This window comes from Heterocephalus glaber, unplaced genomic scaffold (genome assembly GCF_053883595.1).
Source record: "Heterocephalus glaber isolate CG9 unplaced genomic scaffold, H.glaber_assembly_v1.0 deba00001494, whole genome shotgun sequence".
Taxonomy (NCBI): domain Eukaryota; kingdom Metazoa; phylum Chordata; class Mammalia; order Rodentia; family Bathyergidae; genus Heterocephalus; species Heterocephalus glaber.
Genome location: NW_028258318.1, coordinates 100,724 through 126,663, shown reverse-complemented (window position 1 = coordinate 126,663; position 25,940 = coordinate 100,724). Strand labels below are relative to the sequence as shown.

At 44.0% G+C, this 25,940-nt stretch overlaps 1 protein-coding gene across 25 annotated transcripts in view; it reads left to right on the top strand.

Moving 5' to 3' along the window:
* LOC147825762 (N-acetyltransferase 8F1-like) overlaps positions 1-25,911 on the top strand; it is a 52,840-nt gene extending 26,929 nt beyond the window's left edge. The window contains exons 1-5 of one of the 25 annotated variants that reach the window (XM_087184341.1): positions 4,222-4,468; positions 18,089-18,203; positions 18,810-18,887; positions 24,138-24,266; positions 24,877-25,911. In XM_087184341.1, the coding sequence (XP_087040467.1) occupies positions 24,950-25,639 (690 nt within the window). In that variant the 5' untranslated portion in view covers positions 4,222-4,468; positions 18,089-18,203; positions 18,810-18,887; positions 24,138-24,266; positions 24,877-24,949 and the 3' untranslated portion in view covers positions 25,640-25,911. The other 24 variants (XM_087184354.1, XM_087184351.1, XM_087184335.1 and 21 more) reach the window with 24 other exon arrangements.
* Positions 25,912-25,940: the final 29 nt, after the last annotated feature.

Below are 25,940 nucleotides of genomic sequence, written 5' to 3'. Positions count from 1 at the left end.
GTACTCACCCTGTGATTTTGTTCTATAAAACTTTGAGAAATGGGCTTGCTGGCAACCCACTTTCGAGTTCCCTCCTGTCTCTCAGGAGCTATCTCTCTCAATAAACTTCTCTTACTCTTAACCTCCGTGTTTCCTTAGAATACATTCTTCAATTTTGGAAAACAGGAATTTGTCATGTCTGACATGTAGCAGGTTGGCAGTTATGTTATTTCCCAAACTATCACAACCAGCAAAAATTATAATACTGTATAAACAATGTGTACCATACAAAAAAAAAAGACATGGAGAGTCTGTAACTAAGATATACAGAACTGTATAAAAAAATCTGGGTTGTAGTCTGAGTGATACATTGTAAATCCAAAGAGTGTGCCTCTATTGTAAACATAAAGAGTCATTAGACAAGTAAGTGGCTGAACAAGGCATACAGTTATATACATATGCACACACACATATATGTATATGTGTATATATATGTATATGTGTGTGTGTGTGTGTAAGAAGATTCTAGGTCTACATGTTTGACATGGTATTGCCATTGTTTCATTTTTGTTGCATTGTGTTTTAAATTTGTTTCTCATATGACTAATGATGTTGAGAATCTTTTCATACTTTTTTTAATCTTTTGTATAGTATGTGTTTAGATGTGTCGCTTCTTCTGAATTACATTATTTTTCTTATTATGTTTGTGTTGTAGGGTTTCCTTGATGTATTTATTTGTTTATTTACTAGAGTCTTGGGATTGAATGTAAGGCCTCACAGTGAGTCACATTTCCAGTGCTTTTAATGTTTTTCTGTTTCAGACAGTCTCACTAAGTTGCTTTGGTTGGCTTTCAACTTGAGATCCTTTTTCTTCTTTCCCCAGTAGCTCCAATTACAGCCTCCCCTCAAGTGAGATTTCTTTTTTTTATATTATCTGGAAATTAGTCTCTTGTCAGAATAAATTTAAAAGGAAAATATAGGCTGGGGATGCAGCTCAATGGTACAGTACTTATCTAGCAAGCATAAGGCCCAGGGTTTTACTGCAGTACTAAGAAAGAGAAGGAGAAAACAAACAAACAAAAAAAGGTGTTTAGGGTGGGGTGGTGAAAGGGGCCACTGGCAGATGTGTCAAACCCCAGGCACCTGAGGACACAAAGTCTGTCTTATGGTGCAGGTGCATGACAGATTTTGTTATAATAATAATGTCAACAGGAATGACCACGCATGTATCACATGGCTATGCAAGGCTGTTTTGTCCAAGTGTGTCTCAGAAAAGCTGATAACATGGCCTAGGATTTAGCTCAGGGGGGCCTCACCTGCCTTGAAAGTGGAAGGTCCTGGGGCCAGGGATTTAGCTCAGTGGTTCTGGTGCCTGCTGAGCAAGTGCAAGTACCCTAGTTCGATTCCCGATACCAAAAAGAAAGAAAGAAAAGCTGATTTTAAAAAAGGATACATAGCTCTTGAACTCAGTAGCTGCAGCTCCAACTCTCATGATCTGATGCAGCCCTTATGTTATAACATTAAAGCTTGGTTCCTGCTTTTTGGTGAAGTTTTCTGCATGGTTTTCTTTTCTTTTGGAAGTGCCCCTGACCATGTCACAGGAAATACGAAATGTTATATCTCCCAACCTGTTAACTGTATGATATGCTGAGTTCTTGTTCTCTAGATATCGAAGAATGAGTCCTAGGAACAAGGGAGGTTAAAAGTAGGAAGATATTTATTGATAGGAAAGCTCCTGAGGGGCAGGCGGGGTCCTGAGTGGTTAGCCAAGGACCCCACTTTACAGAGAAGTTTTATAGGGTGAAACCCAGGTGGGTACAATGTGGGCCACAGCCATGAACATCTAATAAGGTTACAAGTATAGTCACTTAAGTAATGGTGGTCCAATTGGGAAGCAAGTCACATAGCATACCTACAAGGATTTTCAGTAAGGGTGGGGGTTAGGGATATTTCTTTCTCTTTTTTTTTGTTAAATTCTTTTATTGGCACATTTTAGGTATACAACACAATTACATTTCTCATTGGGAACTTGTACCTTTACATGATGCATCTTGGTTCTTACTTTTTCCCCACTCCTAGCCCTCCCTTCACCCCCTTCCCTATTTACAAAGACTTTATTTCCATTTTTTCCATTTCTCATCATTTTTCCTTTCCCTGCTTTCCTTTCCCCCGCCCCTCCTACTACTCCTACCCCTTTGGACCTTTTCTTCCTATTTTGCATTATCGGTTATTCATTCTAATCATTGGTACATTTTAGGTATAGAATATAATGACATTCATCATTGGAAATTTGCACCTTTACATAATCTCTCTTCGTTCTTATTTTTCACCCTTGCCCAGCCCTCCCTTCAACCCCTCTATTCCTCCCTATTTACAAAGATTTTGTTCCTATTTTTCCATTTTCTCATATTAATTCCATTCGGTCAGGGATATTTCTTGAAGAGGCTGGGTTAAAACCTTGACCCCCCACCCAGGTGACTGATACCTATTTAGAATATCAATCACTGCTATTTATCCCCAGGGGAAGCACAGGGTTGTGTAGTTTCTTTCCTTTTATGATTTTGACCTTCAGTGAATGTGCCTTGGGCCACAACTGTTCTCCATGCTGAAAGCCCAGCCCTGTATACAAGCTGTAATATTTATAACTAACTTAGCTGTTCTACAATACCAAGAGCCCCCATAACCTTCCAGCAAACCCCCTTGGCTTAGGTTGGTCTGTCCTTTTCTGTGCAAACAGCCAGGAAATTTAATTGTCCTGGCCTTCTCAAGGACTTAGCCCTGTCTGACTGCCTATAATATTTCTACCTAGCTCATCTATCTATAATAACTGGACCCCCTTTTAGCCAATGGCCCGGACAGCTAGGATTACACATTTCTTTCTATTGAAATTACACAGCTCTCTGCCTCAAAACTCTTCTGTTGCCTGGAGGGCTGGTCCCCTAGATAAAGCCAGTTTGCGTCCAGACCTCCTACAATTATTGCTTCAAATGGCCCCTTTTGTAAATATCTTTCTGAACCATCCTTTTTATAATACGTAGTTCTATCTGCAGCCTGGGATTTCCTCTCCTTTCTCTATTTTTCTCCATAGTACATATCCTCCCCCAAAAGCTAAATTTGTTTCTCTGCAAAGTACTGTATTGATAAAGATGAGCTTTACCATAATTAAATGGAAATTAATTTATAGCCTCTATCTTCCCTTGGAGGTTATACAAAGATTATGCATCAAACTTCCAGACCTACTCAAGATAAAGAGACTGACCTTTTGGAACCTACATAAGAGAAAGAGCCTTATCTCATCTGTGTACTGTCACCCTGTGTTTTAAATCTCACAAGACACTGAGCTAAGTCAGCTCCAATATTGTAGATAGGTAAGTTAATAAGACACCTTGTAGTCAGAAAGAGCCGGCCCTCAAGGATTCATTGAAGGTCTGCATTGCAAAAGAAGAGAAACAGCTACACCCTGGTACTTTCCCTGGGGATGATTAGCAGTGATTGATATTCTAGTATCAATCACCTGGGTGGGAGACCAAGATTTTAACCCACCCCTTCCAGGAAAGATCCCTGACCCATTCTTTACCAGAAATCCATGTTCATTACTTATATGCTTGCTATGTGACTTGCTTCCCCATTGGATTCCCATTTAATCACCATTACCTACGTGACCATACTTGTCGTAATCTTACTGGTTGATCATAGTTTTATCCCATCTCATGTTCACCTTGTGACTTCTCATTGGACCAATATTACCTAAGTGATTGTACTTGTAATCTTACTAGTTGGCTATAGTTTTGTCCCACCTTGAACCCACCTCATCTTGTGGCTTTGTCCCATAAGACACCTTTGAGAAGCAGGGTCTGTGGGCAACCCAGTTTCCAGGTGTCCCTTCCTGTCCCTCTCAGGCAGGAGCCACCTCTCCCTCAATAAATTCTCCCTACTCTAACCTCCGTTGTCCCCAGAATTCATTCTTCGATTTTAGAGAACACGAATTCCGTTTGGGATATCTAACAGGTTTGGGATTTCCATCTATTCCCCCTATATCACCAGGACTGTCTCTAAATGACTACTGTCAGAGCATTAAGAAACTTAGTTCCACTGTCCTCGAAATGAACTGTGGAATCTGTAGCAGTGGAAATGGCTATATAGATCTGATGATGTCAATATTGTGTACAGAAATTGGAGGACGTTCCCGGCGAGTCCAATTTAGGCTTGGAACACAACTGGAACTCAGGAGCACACTTCCGCTTCCGCCCTAGATCCTTCCCGCCTCCGTTGCACTAGGATCTGTTAGCCTTGCTATCTGCTGACCGGACTCAGACTTGGGGGGAAGGGTTAGGTGACGGGAATAATGCGACCACGACCACCAAGTCCCAGGAAAGCTTTGTGGAGACAGAAAACTGGTTCCGGTAGGGTGACGATTGGGGACCACACCCCAAAGGAGAGGGATTTGTTTCCTTAGGGGAGATTTTTCGGGAACGGACCAGGAGCAAAGGTGAGTTCCTGTCCGGGATTAGCCAGCGCGGTTAGGAGGGGAAGCCCAAACCCCTGGCAGCTTGACCAGTTTAATGTTCACGTGGCTACTCCGCCGATATTCATCAGGTACCTACGAAGGCCACCCCTGGGACTCCAGCATGGAAATTATGATCCAGTCGGCCTCTCCCCCCCAATAAGGAAAGTTTGGCGAAGAGACCGAAAACTCTTAAGCAGCCCAGGAACTCTGCTCGCCTCTGTGGTCCCCATTACTAGGGAGGCTGAGCAGGAGAATCGCTTGAGCCCAGGGGTTGAAAGCCAGCATGGAAAAACAGCGAGACCTGTCTTTTTAAAAACAGCACGGATGGGGGCCGGGGATTTAGCTCAGGGGTTCCGGCGCCTGCTTCAGGCGCAAAATCCCGAGTTAGATCCCCGGTACCAAACAACAACAACAACAACAACAACAACAACAACAAAAAACCCGAGCACGGATGGGCGAAAGATTCGTTAAGGTTGTGCTCAGTAGCAGAAGGAGCTCATACAATAGAGGCCTTGACTCCAGGCTCTGGGCTCTGTCGGAGACACCGAGGGAGGGAAGGTGGAATGAGTCAGGATAAGAGATGAAGGAAGAGAGAGAAAGGACCTGTTGAAGAGCTTGCTGAGTTGAACCTGAGAGAGGGCCATTGCAGCACTAGCAGAAAGGTAAGGACAGGTGATGTAAAGTTAGGGCTTATTGTCAGGTCACCAGAATGACATGTTTTACCTTGTGAAAGGAGCTTAGCCACCACCAGAGCACACTGTACCTAACCACCGCAAGTGCCTGTCAGCTGGGTGTCACTTGTCACTGCACGCACTGCTCTTGAGGGACTGAATGAAGGTGAGGAAGAAGATGGGAGTGTGGGTGTGGCGGCAGGGGTAGGGGTAGCTTGAATGTGGGGAGCTGTCCGGGATCCGTTTGTCATGGATCAGGTCTTTGCCCAGTTTTCAGCAGGGATAATCTTTGCTGTGTAGGACCTTGTTGCTGAGTCATAGGATGTGAACTGTGGCTGTGACAAGAGATCCCAGGGTGTGGGGCAGAGTCTCCAAGCTCCTAGCACTTGGGTGCAGGGCACTTGGGAAGACCTCAGAATTTTCTGAGTGTGTCTGATGAGACCTGTTGTGGCCTGAGAGAACAGGAAAAGCAGAGGCAGCTTCTCCTGAGGAGAGGAATCCTACACACTCTTTGAGATCCTGCAGGTTAATTCCCCAGGATTTACAAAGGTGAAGAGACCTAGGCTCTCTGCTCTGTCACATTCTAGCTCCATGACCTAGGTCAATGAGGGGGACCCATTTCTTTTTACCAGAACTGTGACAGGGCCTAGTCAATTTCTGTCGGATGAGACTTGGAGGCTGAGAACTGAAGTTGCCCGGGACACTCTGTGGTAGCAGGTTAGAGGACACTGGTACAGGTTGCAGAGTCTAAGTGGAGGCCTGGAGTGCCCAAGTGCAACCCTTTGGCCTTTTTGTCATCTCAGCAGTCTAAATCTATACAGTTGCGGGTGGGGAGACTTTGCTGAAAGTGCTGGTTGGAAACAGAGTTTCTGCCATCCATGAACCTTGGAGGGAACAGAGAGCTAGGAGCATGAGGTCTGGGTGCCATAGGTTCCTTCCCAACATACCAAGATGCTCAGAGAACATGTAATAGGGAAGTTAGGGTGGAAGGGCAGAAACTGTATACCAGTGCTTCATATAACTTTATTCATTCTCACCCAATCATAGAAAACAAGTGTTATTTTCCTTGTTCTTCAGATGAAGACACAGGTTTAGAGAGGCCATTCATTCACCTCCAGGATCTAAAGGCTAGTGGCTATTCATTTAATTCATTTAATGGACCACTTTTCTTCTACTCAGGAAGTTGGCCTGTGATCTGTTAGCTTGTGTTTTGGTCAGGATCCAAGTGCCTCTTCTATAGTAACAAGCAAACCTTGACACTCCAGTGGCATAACCATTAAAAGCTCATTGCCTTTGGACATCAGAGTTGAACATGTTTGATAGTGAGATTGGGGTTTTCTTTTTGTTGTTTTTTGTGAGGTTGGGTTTTTGATGCTCTGCTCCGTTCTGCCTTTCTGGGATGCCTGTGTCTCACTTGTTTAGCACCAGGGTAATGTTACATTAAAATCAACAGAAAGTAATAATACACATGTGTTTATTTTATGACTCTACAGTCCAGCTTTTATTAATACTTTTTTTTTTTTTTGCTGGACTAGGGTGGGCAGCTTGAAGAGTCTCAGGAACCTATGCAAAAGTCTTGGTTTTGGCTAAAGTCATGACCCATTTGACCTTCATTGTGTTCCAGCAGTAGCCTTAAGCAGGGTTAAAAGCTACCAGTGTGAAAGCAGGCCAGACATTCTGTGCAAGGTTTGCAGGTGTAGCGTGTGGAAATCTACCTGACTTGGGGAGAAATGGAGCTGCTTTGGTTTGAGAGGAGCTGTACAGACACACAGTAAAGGATGTGGCACTATGAGAAGAATTGTAGCAGTGAAGCACCCCATCTAGGGTATTCTCCTATTCTTGAAAAGGGGAAAGAAGTGGAGGCTGGAGTGAACTATCTTATCATGGGTCAACCTGAGTGAAAAGTCCTAGTGCTGGACAGACTTGTCATGTGACCCAGATTGCTAAGGGAGATCAGACATAGAGCATTACTATATGTCCAGCAAGACAGTGTGGGGTGGGTGTGGTCCCTAATATGCCCACATTCGGATGTATCATAGTTCCAGCCCCCCTTCTTAAATGATTACGCACTTCAGGATTTATAAGTGCCCCAGGCTGGGTCATGTCATCCTGGAAGCCTCCAAAACAAGGGTGAGTCTGAGGGTATGACTGCAGGTCTGCCCTTTTGCCAGCTTCATCTCTGACACTGGGATGCCCTTTTGAAGAGTCTCAGGAACCTATGCAAAAGTCTTGGTTTTGGCTAAAGTCATGACCCATTTGACCTTCATTGTGTTCCAGCAGTAGCCTTCTCACTGTGTCATCCCCAATCCTGAGGCTGAGCTCCTGCTGATCAAATGAGGGGTCATTTCCCTCGAATTTTTGTCTTCTCCACTGAGAGGTCAGTTATGGCATTCCCCAACCCAGTCTTACCATGTGGCTATGTTACAGTCCCATTTCTCTATCATGAAGACCCTTTGCCATGCTCAGGGGCTTGTTCAAAAGACAAGTAATATTACCCAGGACCAAAGGCCTCACCTGTTCTCTCTCTATTGTGGTTTGCTTTCCCTTGGTGCTGATGGCACCTGCAGCCCCATCTGCTGTCCCATCCCGCTCCTTTAGGTCTAGTTGCTTTGTACTTCTCTGAAAGCTCAAGCCTGTGTACACCTGTGTTCCTGTTTCACTCAACCAGGACTGTTCACATCACGTGTATGTTACTTCCAGAACTCTGGTACAGCTTCTCACTTATTAGTGGTGCTCATGACAGTCACTGTGAATGAGTAGGGGGAGCCCAGGTAGTCTCCCCCATCTGCTACCTCCATTCTCATGCACCAAAGTGATCACCCTCAGGAGGAGTTGCAAATGTGTATAAGGCCAGGGTGAACACAAGAGAGACACATTGTGGTCCCTGAGTAGAATGGTTTATTCAGTAGCAGAAAAAGTCATTTTGCTAACTGGAGGCACACATAGTCAGACCCTGCTCAGGCTAAGGAGCCAGACTGTCAGGGAGGCCAAGGAAAGGCCAGGATGGAAATGTTGTCATAGTGAGGTGACGGAGGTCTCCTGGGGACCAGGTAGGAAATCCAGGGTTCCTACCGTATACTAGTGTAGGCTCCCTCAAGGGACACATCCTGTGCTCTTGGTATCCACACCCAACCCTGCAGTCTTGCTTTCCATTTCTGTAGCCCTTGCACTCCCCAGTCACCCAAACCTGCAATTTTTTGCTCAATTCTGCTGTAAATTACTCCTATTCTCTTGTCTGGCTTGATGTCCTTCACCTCTCTTCCTCCATACCTTTGTGGGTTCAGCACAGCAGTTTTCTGGAGAGGGGCAAGGAGAATTTGATTGGAAAGATAACTGGTGAGTAGGAAGGAAGCCCTTTATCCTGTGCATTGTGACCAACATGGAGATTGAGTCCTTCGCTCCTCACAGTGTGTTCCTCATTACAGTAGGGTATGTTGCCTCCACACCTATTGAAACCAACAGTGGGCAGAAATCTTATTTTGTTCTCAAGACTGATATTGTTATGTGTGCTCACACTGGACATCTTCTCTCTCTGTATACACTATAGATGCCAAATTCCAAGAGGAGGAGATTGTCAGGAATTGTCCTGCTCCATTGAGGCTGCCAAGCCAGGTCATCTGACTGGCTCCTCCCTGTTCCTCCTCCCTGACCAAATGCACAGTCTGCTGGTGGGGCTGTTCCAGTTCCTCCTGAAGGATCAGAGCAGGGGCCCAAATCTGTGCAGATATATGTCCCATTCCTGTGCCTTAGAGAAGGAAATGACTAGTCATGGAAGGGGCTAAGGGCCACAGGAGAATGAAGAGGAATCTGACTGGGACACTGTATGTGAGAAGGAAGAAATTCTGCCATAATGTCTCAGTCAAGACATGCAAATCCAAAGCAGGTTGTCCTGACAAACTAAGGTAACCGGGGTTTGGGGAGAAGAGAAGATGGGAAGCAATGGCTACAGGGGTGCAAGCTACCTTTTGTGTGAGGGGAAATGATTCAGGACTCGATTAAAGGGGGTGGTGGTCAATATTGTGAATGTACTAAATGTCTCACGGTTTACGTATTAAGTTGATTTCAGTAGGTAGAAATTAGAAGAAGAGAGAAATGCTCCGAATGCACAAGGACCTGATAAGTTAGAGAGATCTAAGAGGTAATTGGTTGTTTTATGGTGGTGGCACCCTCGAGCCAATGACCGGTGCCTATTTGACACCTACTGTACAAATTAGAAACAGAGGTCAGAGGAAAGATGTATACTGGAAGTGGAACTCCAATTTCAACTAAGTGTGTTTGACCATAAAAACTATACATTGTCCAATAGGCACATCTTAATTCACAGCATATCTTGATTGTGTAAGCCTGATGCATAGATGATTAGGGCCTTACCTTCAGAATATAAAATTACAAATAGTATTTCTTAGAAAGGGTCAGTATATAAAATCTTGTATTATATTAAAATTAAAAAAAAGAAAGGGCCAGTGCAATGGTGAGAGGGAGTTTGAATGTGAGTTTTCTAGTTTTCCAGTAAATATGTCTCTCTGCAGTTTCTGGAGTATGCAAGTTGCTTATGTGTTTTTTAGTCATCAACACACTTTGATTGTGTACCTACCAGGGGGAGGCTTGCTCTGAATATTTAAGATACATCAGTGGACCCAAGAGGAAATTATCTCTGCTTTTTTTGGCTTACTAAGTAGAAATAAACATGAATATGTGTACCCAGTATTCAGAGTGTGCTAGAAGGTGATAAGAAAATGTGGAACCAGGAATGAGATGAACTGTTGACAAATACCTCTTTTTGCTGGTGCTACTAAAAAGAAGAACAAATATATATCTAGGGCACTTAGAAGCACTAGGAATTGATGAACAATCTTGGAGCCCAGGAAGGGGAAGGGAGTGGGCAGCTGGCCTAGGATGAGTTCATTTATAACAGGGTGGTATTGGAAGGTGTGTCCCAGAAGGAACCTAGTATAAAGGATGTGGTTGGAAATGTAGCCTTCAGTGAATGTGGCCAGATAGGGATGATAGGAAGTCTTCACAAGCTGGTAGGACTGGTGCAGGACATTGGCCTCAAGCGCCCAAGTCAGGTGGTCCTCCACAAACTGAGTTCCAGAATTTGTATCACCTGGAAAGTCTGGTCTTGTGTCCACAGGTGACCACACCTGTGTCCATCAAAAGTCTTGCCCTTAAATTATAGCTGGAGTAAATGCTGTGTAGCTCAGGGCAGCAGAGGACAAGTAGCTCAAGCAGATGCTCCCCACCTGCCATCTGGATGGACAGTGAAGCATAGAGAAGGTGTGGTGCTATATATTATGGGCCCAGGACTAAGGGGAGTATGGGGCATACCTGGAAAGGGAGGTGAGTGGTTGGGTGCCTATATCTGGAGCAAAGGTTCAGGCCAGTCAGGCCTGGAAGACCTCACACAGTAACACCTGTCCAGGGACCATGTGAGGGCTCCTAGTATATGTCGTCATCTACAGCAGTGCCTTGGCAGAATTCAAGCCTTTCTTCCTGGCGCCCACTCAGGTAGGGAGATACTGGAAACATCTCCCCAGAGGGATGCAGAAAGACAGGTCTAGGTGACTGACAAAGCCTGGGAGGTAAACAGGACCACAGGGCAAGCTCTGCACCCTTGTCTCCCAGACCTCCTCCACCCTAGCAGCTGCCTTCATTTCAGCCAGAACCCTGCCATTGGTCCTCAGTCCAGTCTGGACACTGGTCTTCCTCAGCTGGGTGAAGATCCTATGTATATGATAGGGACTAAAACACATGAGCACATGGCTCATCCCAGAAGTTCCTGGGCCCAGGGAGAAGGTTATGGCATTCTGTATCCCTTGGCCCATCACATCCCCACACTATCAGATTCCCATGTGAAAGCTGCATCTTTTTCCTCTGTGTTCACATTTACTTTGACCCATTCCTGACTTGTCTGGCAACAGCATTGAAAACAACATTGTCCTTCGTTGTGCCATCTCTAAGCCTGTTTCCTGGGACCTAAAGCCCTCAGGATCCCATCCTGAGGACCCCTGAGGTTATCCTCGCCAGGCCCAGTGTGTTATTTGTGATGCAGGAGAGTACAGGGTATCACTGAGCTTAGGGAAACTGACATTGGCCCAGGAGAGTCAGAAATGCTAGTGCTCTGAATTCCTTTTCTCCAGAAATAGGGGATCCCAGGAAGCCCAGAGTTTCTGCTAGGGCTGAGCTAGATGCAAAATGGGCATTTTTTCTAATCTTGTTTCCTGCTGAAGGATCCCCCAGAGAAAGTCTTCTGGCCTTGGTGAAATAGAGGAAGGAAGGAAGGAAGGAAAGGAGGGAGGGAGAGAGAGAGAGAGAGAGCGAGAGAGAGAGAGAGAGAGAGAAAGAAAGTGAGGAAAAGGAAGAAAGAAAGACGAAAGAAAGCCAGCTTCTCACCTAGAAAGCCTCTGTGACAGGGTAGGAGAGAAAGAAAACACTTTCATCATTGTAGAAGTATTACAACTTGAGTGTGATGTTCAGCCGGGCAATCTGCTAAGAGTTTTAAAGACAGAAGAAAGATCATGTTGTAACAGCCAGCTCATCTAACTGCTCCTAGATCTCCTAACAAACAGTAACCTGTTCTCAGGTAGAGGATATACCTGCACTGTGGGTCACAGAGCATTTGTCTGTATTCATCCAGGGTACCTGCCCATCTCCGTGTGCCGGTGACTTTAGACAAAAGGAAAAAAGACTCCTACCTCCACAACAGAGGCTGTATTTGCCAGATTTCTTTTGGTTTGGTTTTGAAGACTTCTAAATCTGTTGAAATATACTTTTTATATAATTAAAAGAAAAATTACAAGCATTTAGTAAGTGTCTATAATGAGTGTACTGGGTTCTTACCTTAGTACTTTTATATCCAACTGTTCATATCCCACACTTTACCTCAACCTGTTCCAGCACTCCCCTTCCAAGATTCTGGATCTTGTTCCTCAGTATTTTCCTTGCATGCCTTCATTTAATTCTCACAACCAGCCTTATGATGTAAATGCTGCTTTTACCCTCACTTTACCCAGGAGGCAACTAAAAGCTTGTAAAAATATTAAGTCACTTGCCCAAGATCATACAGCTAGTGTAAATTCATGTTTTGATAAATGATTGGATTTTTGTCACTTTATTTTATGTATTTGATTGTGTCAGTCAAGATAAATTCAGTTGAGAGTCAGAAAAGAGGAGCTCTTCTTTGAAGAGCCACACAGTAAATATTCTTTCCCCTGTAGGCCGTAGGGTGTCCAGAGCATCTACTCAAATACAGTTATAGTGCAAAGCAGCCACAGATAATACATAAAGAGCATGCTTGTGTCCCAGTCAACCTAGATTTACAAAAAGAAGTGATGGGCAGAATTTGATTGGAGGTTTATAGTTTGTGGACTTGTGGGTTAGGTAAGCTGCAGTGACAAACAGTTCTTAAAGCTAGTTGGTTGACACTATGAAAATCAGTATGGAGATACCTCAAAGAACTAGGACTACAGGTCCCATTTGACCCAGCTATTCCCCTACTGGGAATCTTCCCCAAAGAATTAAAGGAATCATACCACAGTGATACATGTGCACCTATGTTTATAGCGGCACAGTTTGCAATAGCTAAAGCTTGGAAAGAGCCCAAGTGCCCATCGACTGGAAACTGGATAAAGAAGATGTGGTTTTTTTAATAAAATGGAGTACTACTCAGCCATAAAGAATGAGAAACTAGAGACATTTATAGCTAAATGGATGCATATTGAGGCCATACTCTTAAGTGAAATAAATAGGACACACATGTGTAAATACCAAATAGTTTCTCTAGTGTGAGAAATTGAAAGTGTAAATAAGGATGAAAATGATTAAAATGAATAATTGATAATTTGAAACAGGAAAAGGTCCAAGGGTTTGGGGATGGCGAGAGGGGAAGGGGAAAGGGAAGAAGGGAAAGGAAAAATTATGAGAAAGAAAAAAAAATGGAATCCAAGTCTGTAAATAGGGAAGGGTGGAGGGAGTGAAGGGCGCACAGGGAATGGGAGAAAAAATAAGAACTAAGATACATCATGTTCTGGTACAAACACCCAATGATAAATGTAAATGTATTGTATACCTAAAATGTACCAATAAATATATATATAAATTTTTTTAAAAGCTAGTTGGTTGAATATAGCAGAAATATAGCAGAGTCTTCAATAGGAAGACTCACTGCTAGACACTCCTGCAGTAAGTCTCTAGCCCCCACTTGCCCTTTGGCGGAATTTTATTATTCATCAACCAAGGTAAAGGTGCATGTGTAGATGTGTAGAATGTGAAATCACCTTGGAAACTAATGCAGGCAAGGCTTTAAAGAGAAGTCAAAGCATTTTCAAATTAGAAGCAAGATAGACAAAATATGTGGTTGTAATTAGAGCATTGTCCATCAAGCTATGAAGGCACTAATTGTAGGAATGGAATTTGGGTGCGATTACTCCAACCTCAGCTATGGATGTTATCTTGTATTAGCCCCACAGCTTCATAGCCTATTACTCTGGTCTCGGCTGTGGCCGTGAGCGGGGAAGTCATATTAACCTGCGCCCTACCGCAGTACTCATGAGGTACTACTGTGAGTCATGTAGCTTCAGTCAGACTCACTTCTTTAAGCCAGTTGAGGGATTTAACTCTTTGCATCCTGCACTGCTTATAGCATGTTTTGGGCATAATCAGTATTGCAGGCTCTGGCAATTCACCGTAGTGACTTAGGAACCCAGATGCTGAAGACTTCATTTCAGCCTGTGCTCCTGGGTCACTGCATAGCTAAAGGGGAGCACTGTGAGTTTCTTCCATATGGAAGTAACAGAGATTGCTTATCTTGTTTCACTGACCAAAGTCAGTCCCATGGCCACACCAACTTGAAAGATGGTGGGGAAGTGTGATCCTACAATGTGCTGCAGAGTGGTGAGGTGGAAATCCTTAGAAAATACAGTATCAGCATTTCTTTTTTTAGGTACTGGGGCTTGAACTTGGGACCTTGCCCTGCTAAGACAGGCGGCAGCACCACTGAGCTAAATCCCCGGCCCAACTATCAGCATTTCTTGCATGCTTACTGTGTTCCAGGCATTGTTCTGAGTACTTCATGTGCACTGTCGCATTTAGTTTTAGTGACAGCCCCAGAGTTTTATAAATGAGGAAAATGATTTAGTCTCTCGACTGTATTTCAAATGTACAGGATATTGAAAATAGTAAAATGAACATCATAGTACTTTTCATCTGAATTTATCATCAGTTAATATTTGCTATATGCATGTTTATCCATGTACACACACAGACATGTACACTCGCACCCCATCCTTTATTTGCTAAATTATTTCAATGTAAATTGCTGTCATGGCATTTCACCCTACATTGTGTTTGGTCCTCATGTCTCTTAGTCTTCTCTAATTAAGAACAACCCTTTCTCTTTGGAAACAAATCTTTGCACATGTTTCTATACCTTTAGGCTAACTTCCCTCAAGTAGAAGTCATGGGGAAGAGGATATGAAGTCCTTCATGGGGCTTAATACCAGAATGTTGCCAGCTTGCACTCTGCACAGCCGAGTACAGGATGTCCATCTTACAGTAATCTTACCAGTGATGCACTGTAACTTCTAAGCATGCTTCCATTTTGGGATGGTGGACTCCTGGTGCAACAGAACTCATGTTTATTAATTTGTACATTAAGAAGACAGTTTGGGGGACTTCTGGGAAGATGGCAGAGTGGTAAGCAGGAACAAATCAGCCTCTCCAAGATTTGGAATCCAAACACTGGAGAATAACAACTTGGGGAAGAAAAGAAGGAGATGGATCCCTGGGACCCCGGAAGCATATGATCAGAAAATTGGAGCCTACAGAAAAACTGAAGAGACAGACCACAATGCCAAAAAAGGGAGGGGTAATCTGCACTTTTTTCCCAGCTTGAATCTAAGAGACCTAGTGAAAGTGAGTGACTCCAGAGGGCTTCAGGGAGAAATGCACCAGTGCAATGGGGCAGTGGATGCTGTGTGCTACAACACCTGGTATGTGGTGCCAGTCCAAGTGTGTGCCATATTCCCTGGAGACAGTGCTTGGTCAGATGCCATTCTAGGGAGGAGCCAACTGAACCTGGGACTCAGAGCAGCTGTGGGTTGGCTTCATCTCAGGACTCTCAATGTTTAACTCCCACAGTGACTGTGTGAGGGACAACCATAGGAGATGTTCAAGGTCAGGGAGCCATGCTCAGGCCACCAAGAAATACCAGGAGTGTTATAAGATAAACTGACTGAGACTCTACCCCCGTGACCAGAGGGCCAGTTCAGCCTGAATTCCTAGAGATTTAAAAGTTCTAGAAGAATTCCATGATAAGCCTACTGCTGGCTTGCTGGCTAGCATGGAACTCAGCTTTGACTGCCTCCTTTGTGTACCAGTTAGAGCAGAGTTATGCCTAGCATGGGACACTGCCACAAAATGGTGGATCCCAGAAGACAACCACAGACTTGAAATCACAGAGAGATTTCTCTTTCTCTTTGCTTTTATTTTTTAAAATTTTTGTTTGTGTGGTTATTTTTCTCAGTTTGTTTTTGTTATTCTGTGAGTGTGAACTTTTTTTTTAAGATTTGTTTTGTTTTGTTCTTGTTTCTGTTTTCTTGTGCTTTCCTTCCCTCCTGTCTTCACCAGTTTCCTGAGGCTTGGATAATCTTCCTTTGTCCTTCAGCCTTGTTTCTAATCTATTTTTCATTTATTTTTGTTTCCCCCCCACACTTCCCCCTTTTCAGTTTTCTCCCCTTAATTATTTCTCTCTTCTTTTTACTCTCTGTATAAGTTGTTTCTTTATTCTCCCTCTTTTTCTTTTATCTTCTATTTCTTGGTATCAAAGGATCGAACTTGGGACCTTGCACTTGTGAGGCAAGTGGCAGTTATCTTCTATTTCTTGCCAGTTTTTTGTCCTGCCTTTACCCCATTCTGTGGACATCCTTCTACTTCCCAAGAAGATCCTTTGTACCATTTCTCTCTCCTCTGTCTCATATCATAGAATTTGAAGATTCAAAGTTTTTTTTTTGCATTCCCCTTTCCCAAACCCTAAATTGTTAGTAGTATAACCACAAAGCTTTGTTAATTATTTACAGAGTTAACTCTGTAAAGTTACTGTTAAATTCTTTTCTACTACTAGCAGAGAGATAGCTGTTACATTCTGTACATATTAGCTGTAAGTCAATACTTGAGTTGCCTTAATGTTTACATAAATATTGACAGTTTCTTCCCTAGGAAAAAGGGTGGTACATAACTGCTTCTTCTGGTATATTAATATCTAATTTGTCTCAGATAATACTACTGTAGCTGTTTCATTTCATATTTATACAGTCACATAATTGTCACTATTTCTCTGTGAGCCAGCACTCAGATTGCTTTTGTGACATTGACAACACTAGATAGAGTACATTCCCAGAGAACTTGGTTGCTGGACTAACTAAACTACATCCTCTTTTCCCAAAATGTCTAACATAGTCAAATCTCATCGCTGTGACAAAGGATGAGAGTTAGTCATGGGCAAAATACATCACTGAAAAGTGCCTAAAGAGATCTCAATACTAGCAACAGACTCTTTAGACTAGAAGCGTCCACAGACCTCAAATCAAAACAGATCAGACAAATAAAAACCATACAAACATGGGAGGAAAAGGCAACAAAACAGCTCTTTAAACCCCCAAGTCCCCTGAAGCCAATCTAGGAGGCACCAAGGGGCGGAATGGTATAAACCACACACACACATTACCCAAAAGCAAAGCAGAGGAGGTTAGAAAACAGTTCAAAGTGACACCTAGGGGGATTAGAGAAGATATAACTGAACATGTAATGGAAGTAATAACCGAAAAGATTCAGGAGCTCTCAGAAGAAACTAATAGAAAGCAAGATGAGCTAAACAAAATGACACAAAACATGAGTGACCAGTTGACCAAAGAATTAGAGTGCACAGAATGGCTTAAATCAGAAATCCAGAAGATTGTATGGGCACCAGGTTGAACCAATGTGAGACAGAATTTTGGAACTAGAAAACAACAATGCCTTTAAATACCAACTATCTAAAGACGCTTTAAAAACATGAAGAGAAAATAAAAACTCGATCCAACTACTGCTAGAGGATGCAAAGAAGACTAAGCTAAGAATAATTGGAATAAGTGAAAAATCATAAGACAGTTTGTAAAGGTTTTGCTTCCATAACGATAGATAATGTTTTCAACTCTGTGTGAGACTTTGAAGAAAAATAAAAGTACTGCCATTCTCTGGGGAAAAGTTCATATAAGTCCCCACGTCTCTTAGAGTATTTTTGAGCCAATTTAGAGCAACACTCTTTAGAGTAGCCTGGTGAGTTCAGAGCTGAAGTGCTCCTTCAGCAAATGCACCCTTATTGGAGGGGATGTGGTATTGGAAGAAAAGGATTTAGATTGATAGGTCACACATATTTGGCTCCTTAGTCACAGGGTTGTACATTAAAGCCCAAAGATAGCAGTCTTGAGTGTGCTCTGGGGTAAGATGGAGAAGGGACACTATTCAGATGACATTGATCCTCCCTGTTCTCCTTAGGCCTGGGGACACATGGCTGTAACTGTAGTGGCAATGTCCTTAGTCCTCCAAATTCTCAACTATAGGAACTGCTCTAAGCCCTGAGCCTCTTTTTAAAGAAGAGCCTAGTGGCTCACTAGCTCTAAGGTCTCTGCTGCCATCCACATGTGGATTTACCCCTGATGGTTTAATTCCGTAGTCCTCTGGAGTAGGGAGCTATGCTGGCACTGCAGCTGCTTCTCTTTCCTGGCTTTGTTTTTCTGAATGCAGTGCAACTCTGCATTGGTCTCAGTGTAGGGTAATCCATAATCTTATAAGTTGGATGCCTTACGAATGAGTACAGTTGTGTAACCCTCAAAGTTGTGTGGTCCAGATGTCTTGTTTTTCTTTTTATTTATAAAATTTTTTTTCTTCCATGCAGGATCTCGATACATACTTCAGGCTGGCCTGGAACTCACAGTGATCCTTCTGCCTCAGCCCCTTGAGTACTGGAATTACAGGAATGTGCCACCGTGCCTAGTATAAATTTTTTATTGGTATGTGTTTGAGTACATAATGATGATTTGCACTGTGAGGAGTTGGTACATGTACACAGCACATCTTAATTCTTTTTACTTCCTGTTCTCTCCCTTCCCCCTCATTCTATCCATTCTCATTTGCAAAACAAAAGATCTCAGATTTTTATTACCTAGTTTTTTTTAACCTTTATTTATAATTTGGGTTTCTGGTATAGGAGAAACCATGTGATTTGTAAGCTTGTGTGTCTGATTTATTTTCCTGAACATCGTGGTTTCCAGGTGCATCCATTTTCCTGTAAAAGACTCAACTTTTCCTTCCATGTGATAGAATAGTACCCCATTGTGCAAAAACACCACATTTTCTTTATCCATTCCTCTGGTGCTGTGTGAGTTGTTTTCCCAACTCTGTGTGCTAAGTGTCTTCCATTTCCCGCTCCACGCACTACCGATTCTCACGGTGCTCTGTTCTGGAGACTGACGTATATGTATTAGTACAGCAAGGGAAAACTTTACCTTGGCTTCCACCTGAGGGGGCCCACCGAAGCCTATGCAAGCAGGGTGGCAGAGATTGGAGGAGGGGAGGAAGAGAGTGAGGCTGGTATTCATTCTGCCTTTTTTCTCTAGACCTCTTTTCAGGACAGCTGCTATGTTGCCCAGCGCAGTTCCGACAACTTCTTCCATACAAAACCTATAAGCAGTAAGGTACCTGGTTCCTTTCCTTTTCTAGTTTTGTTTCAGGCAAGGTCTTGCTATGTATTTTAGGCTCTCCTTGAACTCAAGTTCTAGTCCAGGTTAGGCTCAAACTCATGGTGATTTTACTGCCTAGGGTCCTGAGTGCTGAGATTATAGGCCTGAGGCACCATGCTCAGCATGGTTCCTGTCCTGAACTCGTTGCCCTCTCCCCATCACATCTTCGTAATTCTGCCTTTGGTTATCCACATTTACAAAATCTCCACTTATACCTGTTTTTGGGGACCTTATGTCCTCTCCTTTAGAAAATTTGTTACAAGGCTAGATTAGAGAACATTTCTTCTGTGTAGCACTGGAAACTTTCCCTAGGATTTCTGAACACTCTATCAAGCATGGCCCATCCATCTATCCCCTTGAAATTGTTATTGTTTTGTTTCACTCATCTCCTTGAAATTGTGAGTTCTCATTAGGAGCACAGCAGATTGTTAGGAGTCCTGATGAAAAGTCAGGAGGTGATATTCTTCCCTGGAGCCTAAGGTAAATGAGCCCAAATTGATTTATCTCTTCTTCTGAGAATCCAACATGTAATGTCTTCTCCAAGAGAAAATTCTTTTTACCCTTTTATTTTTTGGTCTACTGAAGATTGCACCTAGGGCTTTGTGCATGCTAGGCAAGTGTTCTAGTATAAAGCTACATCCATGCCCTTTTTTAAGGAAGAAAAGTGCTCCTCTTAGAAGCCAGTAGTGAATGTTCTTGAGGCTTCTCTCAAATGCTACACATTTTGGAATAACAGTGACTCCAAAATATGTCTTTATAATTACCTTTTACAGTCAGCTTCCATGGGCAACTGAGAGATGGATAAATTAGCTTGTCAGGATACTTGTAACTGTTAATGCCTAATCTGCAAATAACTGTAATAAGATAAAGTCTGAGTTAAATAAGTAACAAAGGGCAGCAACAGAAGTGTTTTCAAAGGCCCCAGAGGAGGAAATGGGGACAAAATTCATCTGCTTGGGAGCAGTCAGAAGCGGTGCTGGGGCAGAAGCATGAAATATGGCAGTCGGATGGGCATGATGGGGCCTGAGGAGTTTATCTTCCATCCCCCCAGACTGAGCTGGTTCTCTCGGGGAATGAGCCTTCCCGTGGGTCACTTCACCAAACACTCATCAAACGTATGCCTGTTGGGTTAGCCTGCCCTGCTGAAAAGGCAAAACAGTGGGTTCTGGCTTGGAGCCAGCTACCTAGGTTTGAGTTCCCAGTTCTCATGTGGGACTTGGGGTAGGATGCTTCAGCTTCCTGGGTCTCATTTTCTCATTCATGAATTGGGAACATTAATACCAACCTTCACCTTTGGCTATTGCGAGTATGAAATTTTGCAGGATAGAAAAATGTTTTCTTACTATGCTGGGCATCCAATAATTTCCTGAGAAATAAAAGGTGTTTCTTCTGTTTTTATAACAGGCAGTAGTGCTGAAGCTGAAAGGAAAATAGGACATATTGGCGGTGAAAAACTAAAACAGTGCAGCTACTCAGAAAACTGGCATTTCCTCAAAATATTAACATAGATTTACTCTGTGAGCTAGCATTTCACTCTTAGGTACAAACCAAAAGAATTTAAAATAGATATTCAAATACGTACTTGTACACAAATGATCATGGCACTTTTAACAATATCCAGAAAGTAGAAACAACCCAAATGTCTATCAATGAAAGAATGAGTAAGTAAATTTTGTATTTAGTGAGCGGAATATTATACAGTCTCAAAAAGTGATGAAATATGACAACATGCTAAATATGTACTTTTTGAAAGCTCGGGTTGCTATAGCCACTCTGTACAGGGCCAGTTTAGAGGGTTGGTCCCAGCTAATCTGTGACCAGACTCCTGGGTTGGTCACTTATGGTGTCAAGATGTCTTCTTTTGCTGCCTTTGAGTCTCCATAGATGAGTCAGTTGAGCGAGCAGCGTTCCTATGCTGTCTGAGCAGCCCACCAAGATCATAAAATATCTGCTCAATAAAGAAGTCGAGAGGCAAAGCCTTACCTTCCTGGTTTATGCCCTAGTTAATGTAACACCTAGGGAGGGTTGTACACCATGCCGCACTATGCCACACTAACGTCCAAGGATGGACAGAAAGCCACTGCTCTGCCACATTGTGCCACTGCTCTGTCTGAACATGCAGCTCCCAGTGATCCTAAACCCAGTGTCAGTAAAGAACTAAAGAAGCAGAGGCCGGGGCTTTAGCTCAGTTGTTCTGGCTCCTGCCTTGCAAGCGCAAGGTCCCGCTTTCGATCCCTGGTACCCAAAAAAAAAAAAAAAAAGTTTAAAAGACAGTTTATTTGAAGATGGGGAAGGAAGAAAAGAAAGATGACAGGAAGCTAGTCTGGCCAAGTAGGGAGAATTTGAAAGTGAATTTCTCCTGCTTACATTAACTTTGGAAATATATTGTCTTCTGAAATAAGAGTGACATGAAGTATCTCACTTAATTTGGAAATCAGTGAGAAATCGTCACAGAATTCAGAGGCCCTAAATTACACTGTTTTCCAGTATCTTCCTAATTCTTTTTCCATTGCCCCAAATCACAACAGTCTACTTCTTTCTACTGTCTGTCCCATAATAAGCTCAACCAGAGAGGCATAGAGTGGGGGCTCAGAATACTAACTCTGAGGGTCTTATCTTTGCAAATATGTTAATAAAGACTTGGTTGACACTTTTTGTGGCTTACCAGCACCCATGCAACACTTGACCCTGAGGGACAACCTTGCTGTGGTCGGTGCTCAGAGGAGTTGCTCCTCAGCTTCTAGGTGCACATTTGTGCCCTCTAGCAGGGTAGCAGGACACTAAGTCTCCCAGCAGGGGTCCATCGGTACTGGGATACTCATATACTTGGGCTCCAAGAGTACATCTCTTCCTCTTTGGGATGTTAGTATTCTGGGACCACCCAGGGTTGTCTGAGGGAGGTGACCACACCTCCGACATCTGCTGCCCTTTCTGCCAAACATGAGGCCTGGTACCTGGCAGACACTCAGCCTTTCCTGCTGAATGAAGAAACCAGTTCTGACTAGAAAACCCAAGCTTCTGTAGAGAGCCCGTTAGAAATACAGAGGCAATGGTGAAGTCCAGGAAAGAGGAAAATCCTGAATGTCGCTGGAGGTTTAGGGGCTCCTAGGAACCACCTAGTAAATAGGGAGACAGAGGACAAGGGCAGTGCACAAGACTCTTGCCCTTCAGCATGACTTGGGTTTCCAGCTGGTTAATATTTCACAGACTCATTAGGAGCACTCTGTACCCTAGACCCCTCTGCTCTTGTCCCTAGATTCCTGGTTCAACTTCTAGCTGAAAAGTCAAGGCTTTAAAGACAGTATTAAAATGAACATAATACAATATTACCAGTACACTCACCACCCAGATTTGATGTTAAACATCACCCTTGGGGGGTGAGTACGTGTCACAGATACTAAAACCTCAGCAGCCTCCACCAGGGCTCTGAGTTCCAGCTGCCAAGTGCCAACATCTGACTCCAGGTGAGGTAGCTGGATGCAGCACCTACAGCCCTGGCCCTTCCATTTCTGGCTTCTTCCCTGTTTCCTCCTACAAGTTCTCATGATTCTGGCTGTCATCTTTGATCTTTTCCTCCTGCTCACCCCCCCTTCAATCATTCTAATTCTTGCCTTTCTACCCCCATATACACCTTGAGATGTTCCACGTCTCATCACATCAACTGCTTCCCACTCCTTCAAGGCATCACTTTGACTCTTTCTGACCCAGCTGCTCCATTGTGATCGCTGATGTAGATTCTGCCTTCATGCCCTGCACACCATTAATGCAGGGTACTAGAGAAACAATGCCTAGGAGAAAAGTAGAAATAAGCACTTTTTCCTTGGGCAGGCTGAGCTTTGGACAATTTCTTTTTTTTTTTTTTTTTTTTGGACCAGGGATCAAACTCGGGACCTTGTGCTTGCAAGGCAGGCACCGGAACCACTGAGCTAAATCCCCAGCCCCTTTGGACAATTTCTGTAGGCTCAATTTAGTTCATATTAGACCTCCTTGGCCAGGTGCACTTGTACACAAGCTGCACAACTGCATCTGGGGGTCCCTGTCCAGTTCAGGTGCTGTACTCACCTCTGGGGGAATCTGAAACCATTCCTGCCTCACTGATCTACACTCCATGTACAGACCAAATGATGATGCAATACAAGGGTAAATCCCTCTCCATGGAATTGTCAGTGGCACTGCCAATAGGCCTGTAGCCTGGAGGGAATAGAAGGAAGTCTTCCTCTTTGCTTCTTTGGAAGAGCTCCAGTCTTTATCATTGCCTTTGGATGTCTATCTCCAGGTTTCCAGCAGACTCTTCAGCCTTCCAATGCAGACCCTTCAACATCCAGACAGGGACTCACAGGTGACTCTGCAGTGAGCTCCAGGCCTTTGACATTTGACTGGATCCTCCACTCTCCAGCACGCACACACACACACACACACACACACGCTCACCCACTTAGTTATACACACTACACACTAATATTAAATCTGTTCATCTAGTGGATCCTAACTGATACAGTGTATGTTGGGAGAGGTAAGAATGTTTTTGGAGGGCAAGCATCCCTTCCATAGAGAGCTCAACACTTTTGTTTAGCTGTGTCAGTCTTAGTGAGGCACACATTCAACTTAATTGAGTAAAAAATATGAGGGCCCTCGTTCTAAGGCACCACCAGGGCCCAAAACACCTGCCCAATGTCCTGGTTCCTATTGACCAGACATCTGCAGTGTTCGGGGCTGCGAAGGACACCTGTAGGACAGTAGGTGTTTCCACACAGTTGCTGAAGAGGTGACTGGAGGGGAGATGGAGGGCGTATGAGTATGAGACATCATTCAGGATCCATCTTCCTTGGACCAGGTACAGCTCGGCCAGGAAGAAGCACAGATGTAACAGACATTGTTTTTGAGGAAGGAACTTGGACTCTGCCGCTTGTTGAATGAGCCCAAGATGACTGGAACAGTCTAGAGCCTCGTAGCAGAAGTGTGCAGGGGACCCAAGTGGACCTCAGAGAGGGCTTAGTGTGCTGAGTGAGAGGTTCTGCCTCCTAAAGAAAATAGGAGGAAGGTGGCAGTCCTCCCATGAGAGTGAGGTCTGTGGAGCAGTCCAAACCCTGCTTTCCCCTCCAGGTTACTTCTGCAAAGATCACATGGGTGGATGGACTTGGGCTCCCTGCTTAGTAACAACTCAGCTCATTGACCTTGGGATTTATGATTAACGTATATTCCCAGGAGCCAACGAGGTGGCACCCAGGTCTGCTTCCCAGAGCTGGCGACAGGCCCTAGACGGTGTCTTCTCAATGCCATTTGGAGCCTGAGAGCTTGGGCCACCGTCTACACTGTCACTCCACAGTAGAGCAGCTAAGTGGACAGGGGTGGAAGGTCAGGCCTCTCCATATGGTCCAGGAGCCCCTGAACATTACTGGGGATCTAAAGGCCAGGCCATTTCAGAGTTTGGCCCTTTTGCCTTCTCAGCAGCCTATGCCTTTACCCTCAGCAGGAGGATTTGTTGATCTTTTGCTGGGGATCACAGGATTTCTGCAATGGATGGAACCTGGGGAGGGAACAAAGGCCTGAAGACAGAGGTCTGGTGCCCCAGGTGCCATCCCAATATGCCAAGAAGCCCAGAGAGACTGTGTTAGGGTAATGAGGGTGGAGGGGAAGATACTATGGATATCAGTGCTTCATATATGTTATTCTATTCAATCCTCAGCAGCAGTATGTTACTGTGCTTTTCAGATGAAGATACAGAGGCTCAGAGATGTTAAGTGACATGCTCAAGGTCGAACAGCTAGAAAGAGAAGAAACCAATGTTCTAACCAGGTGTTTTTGATGCTCACTTTCTCACACTGCTAGTTTCCTGCTTTCCCATCAGTGATGAAAGAAAAATGTAGCCTTGAACTGGTCTCCCTTATTCTGAGAAGACCATGGTTTGTGGGAGACTCACATGGCTTTTTCCTCTCCCTCCCAGGTCTGTTCAAACGGTGTGCCATCAAGTCTAGAGGTCATTTGTGCACCCTGATATTTTTGACACTCGTGTCCCCATGGCTCCTTATCACATCCGTAAATACCAGGAGAGTGACCGAATACCAGTGTTGGACTTGTTCTACCAGGGCATGGTGGAGCACATCCCTGCCACCTTCCGCCACACACTGAAGCTGCCCCAAACCCTCGTGTTATTAATTGGGGTGCCCCTGTGCATACTCCTGACCTGTGGATCCTGGCTGCTGGCTCTTTTGTCCAGCTTCGCCCTCATTGTTTCCCTGCAGCTTCTTGTCAGATACCCCTGGAAGCAGTATGTGGCCACATGTTTGCACACTGACATGGCTGACATCACCAAATCCTACCTGAGTGCATGTGGCTCTTGCTTCTGGGTGGCCGAGTCTGAAGGGGAGGTGGTGGGCACTGTGTGTGCTCTGCCGGTGAAGAATCCCCCGCCGGGGAAGAAGCAGTTGCAGCTGTTTCACCTCTCAGTGGCCATGGAGCACCGAGGAGAGGGGATAGCGAAAGCCCTGGTCAGGACTGTCCTCCAGTTTGCCCGGGACCATGGAAATGATGAAGTTGTGCTTGACACCAGCATAGTGCAGCACAGTGCCCTGGCCCTCTACCTACGCATGGGCTTCCAGGAGACAAACCAGTTCTACTTTTCCATTATCACAAGGCTTGTAGCTATTCCTACAGTTCATTTAACATACTACCTCCCAACAGCCGGGCATAGTGGTGCACTTCTGTGATCTGTGCACTCGCCAGGAAAAGGTGGGAGGATTGCTATGAGTTCTAGGCCAGCCTAGAATCTCAGTCAGGATCCAATTGACTCAGCTGTACTAACAAGCCAATCCTACATTTAAGTGGATAAACAATAGAATCTTATCACTGAACACATCTGAATCTAGCATTTTTGAAAGTGGAGTGGATGACTCTGCTCCATTCTGTCTTTCTGGATTATCTATGTTTCCTTTATGTAACAGCACACTAATGTTGCATTAAAAAATCTGTGAAATGTTAATACACGTGTTTCACTTATGAGCCTGTAGA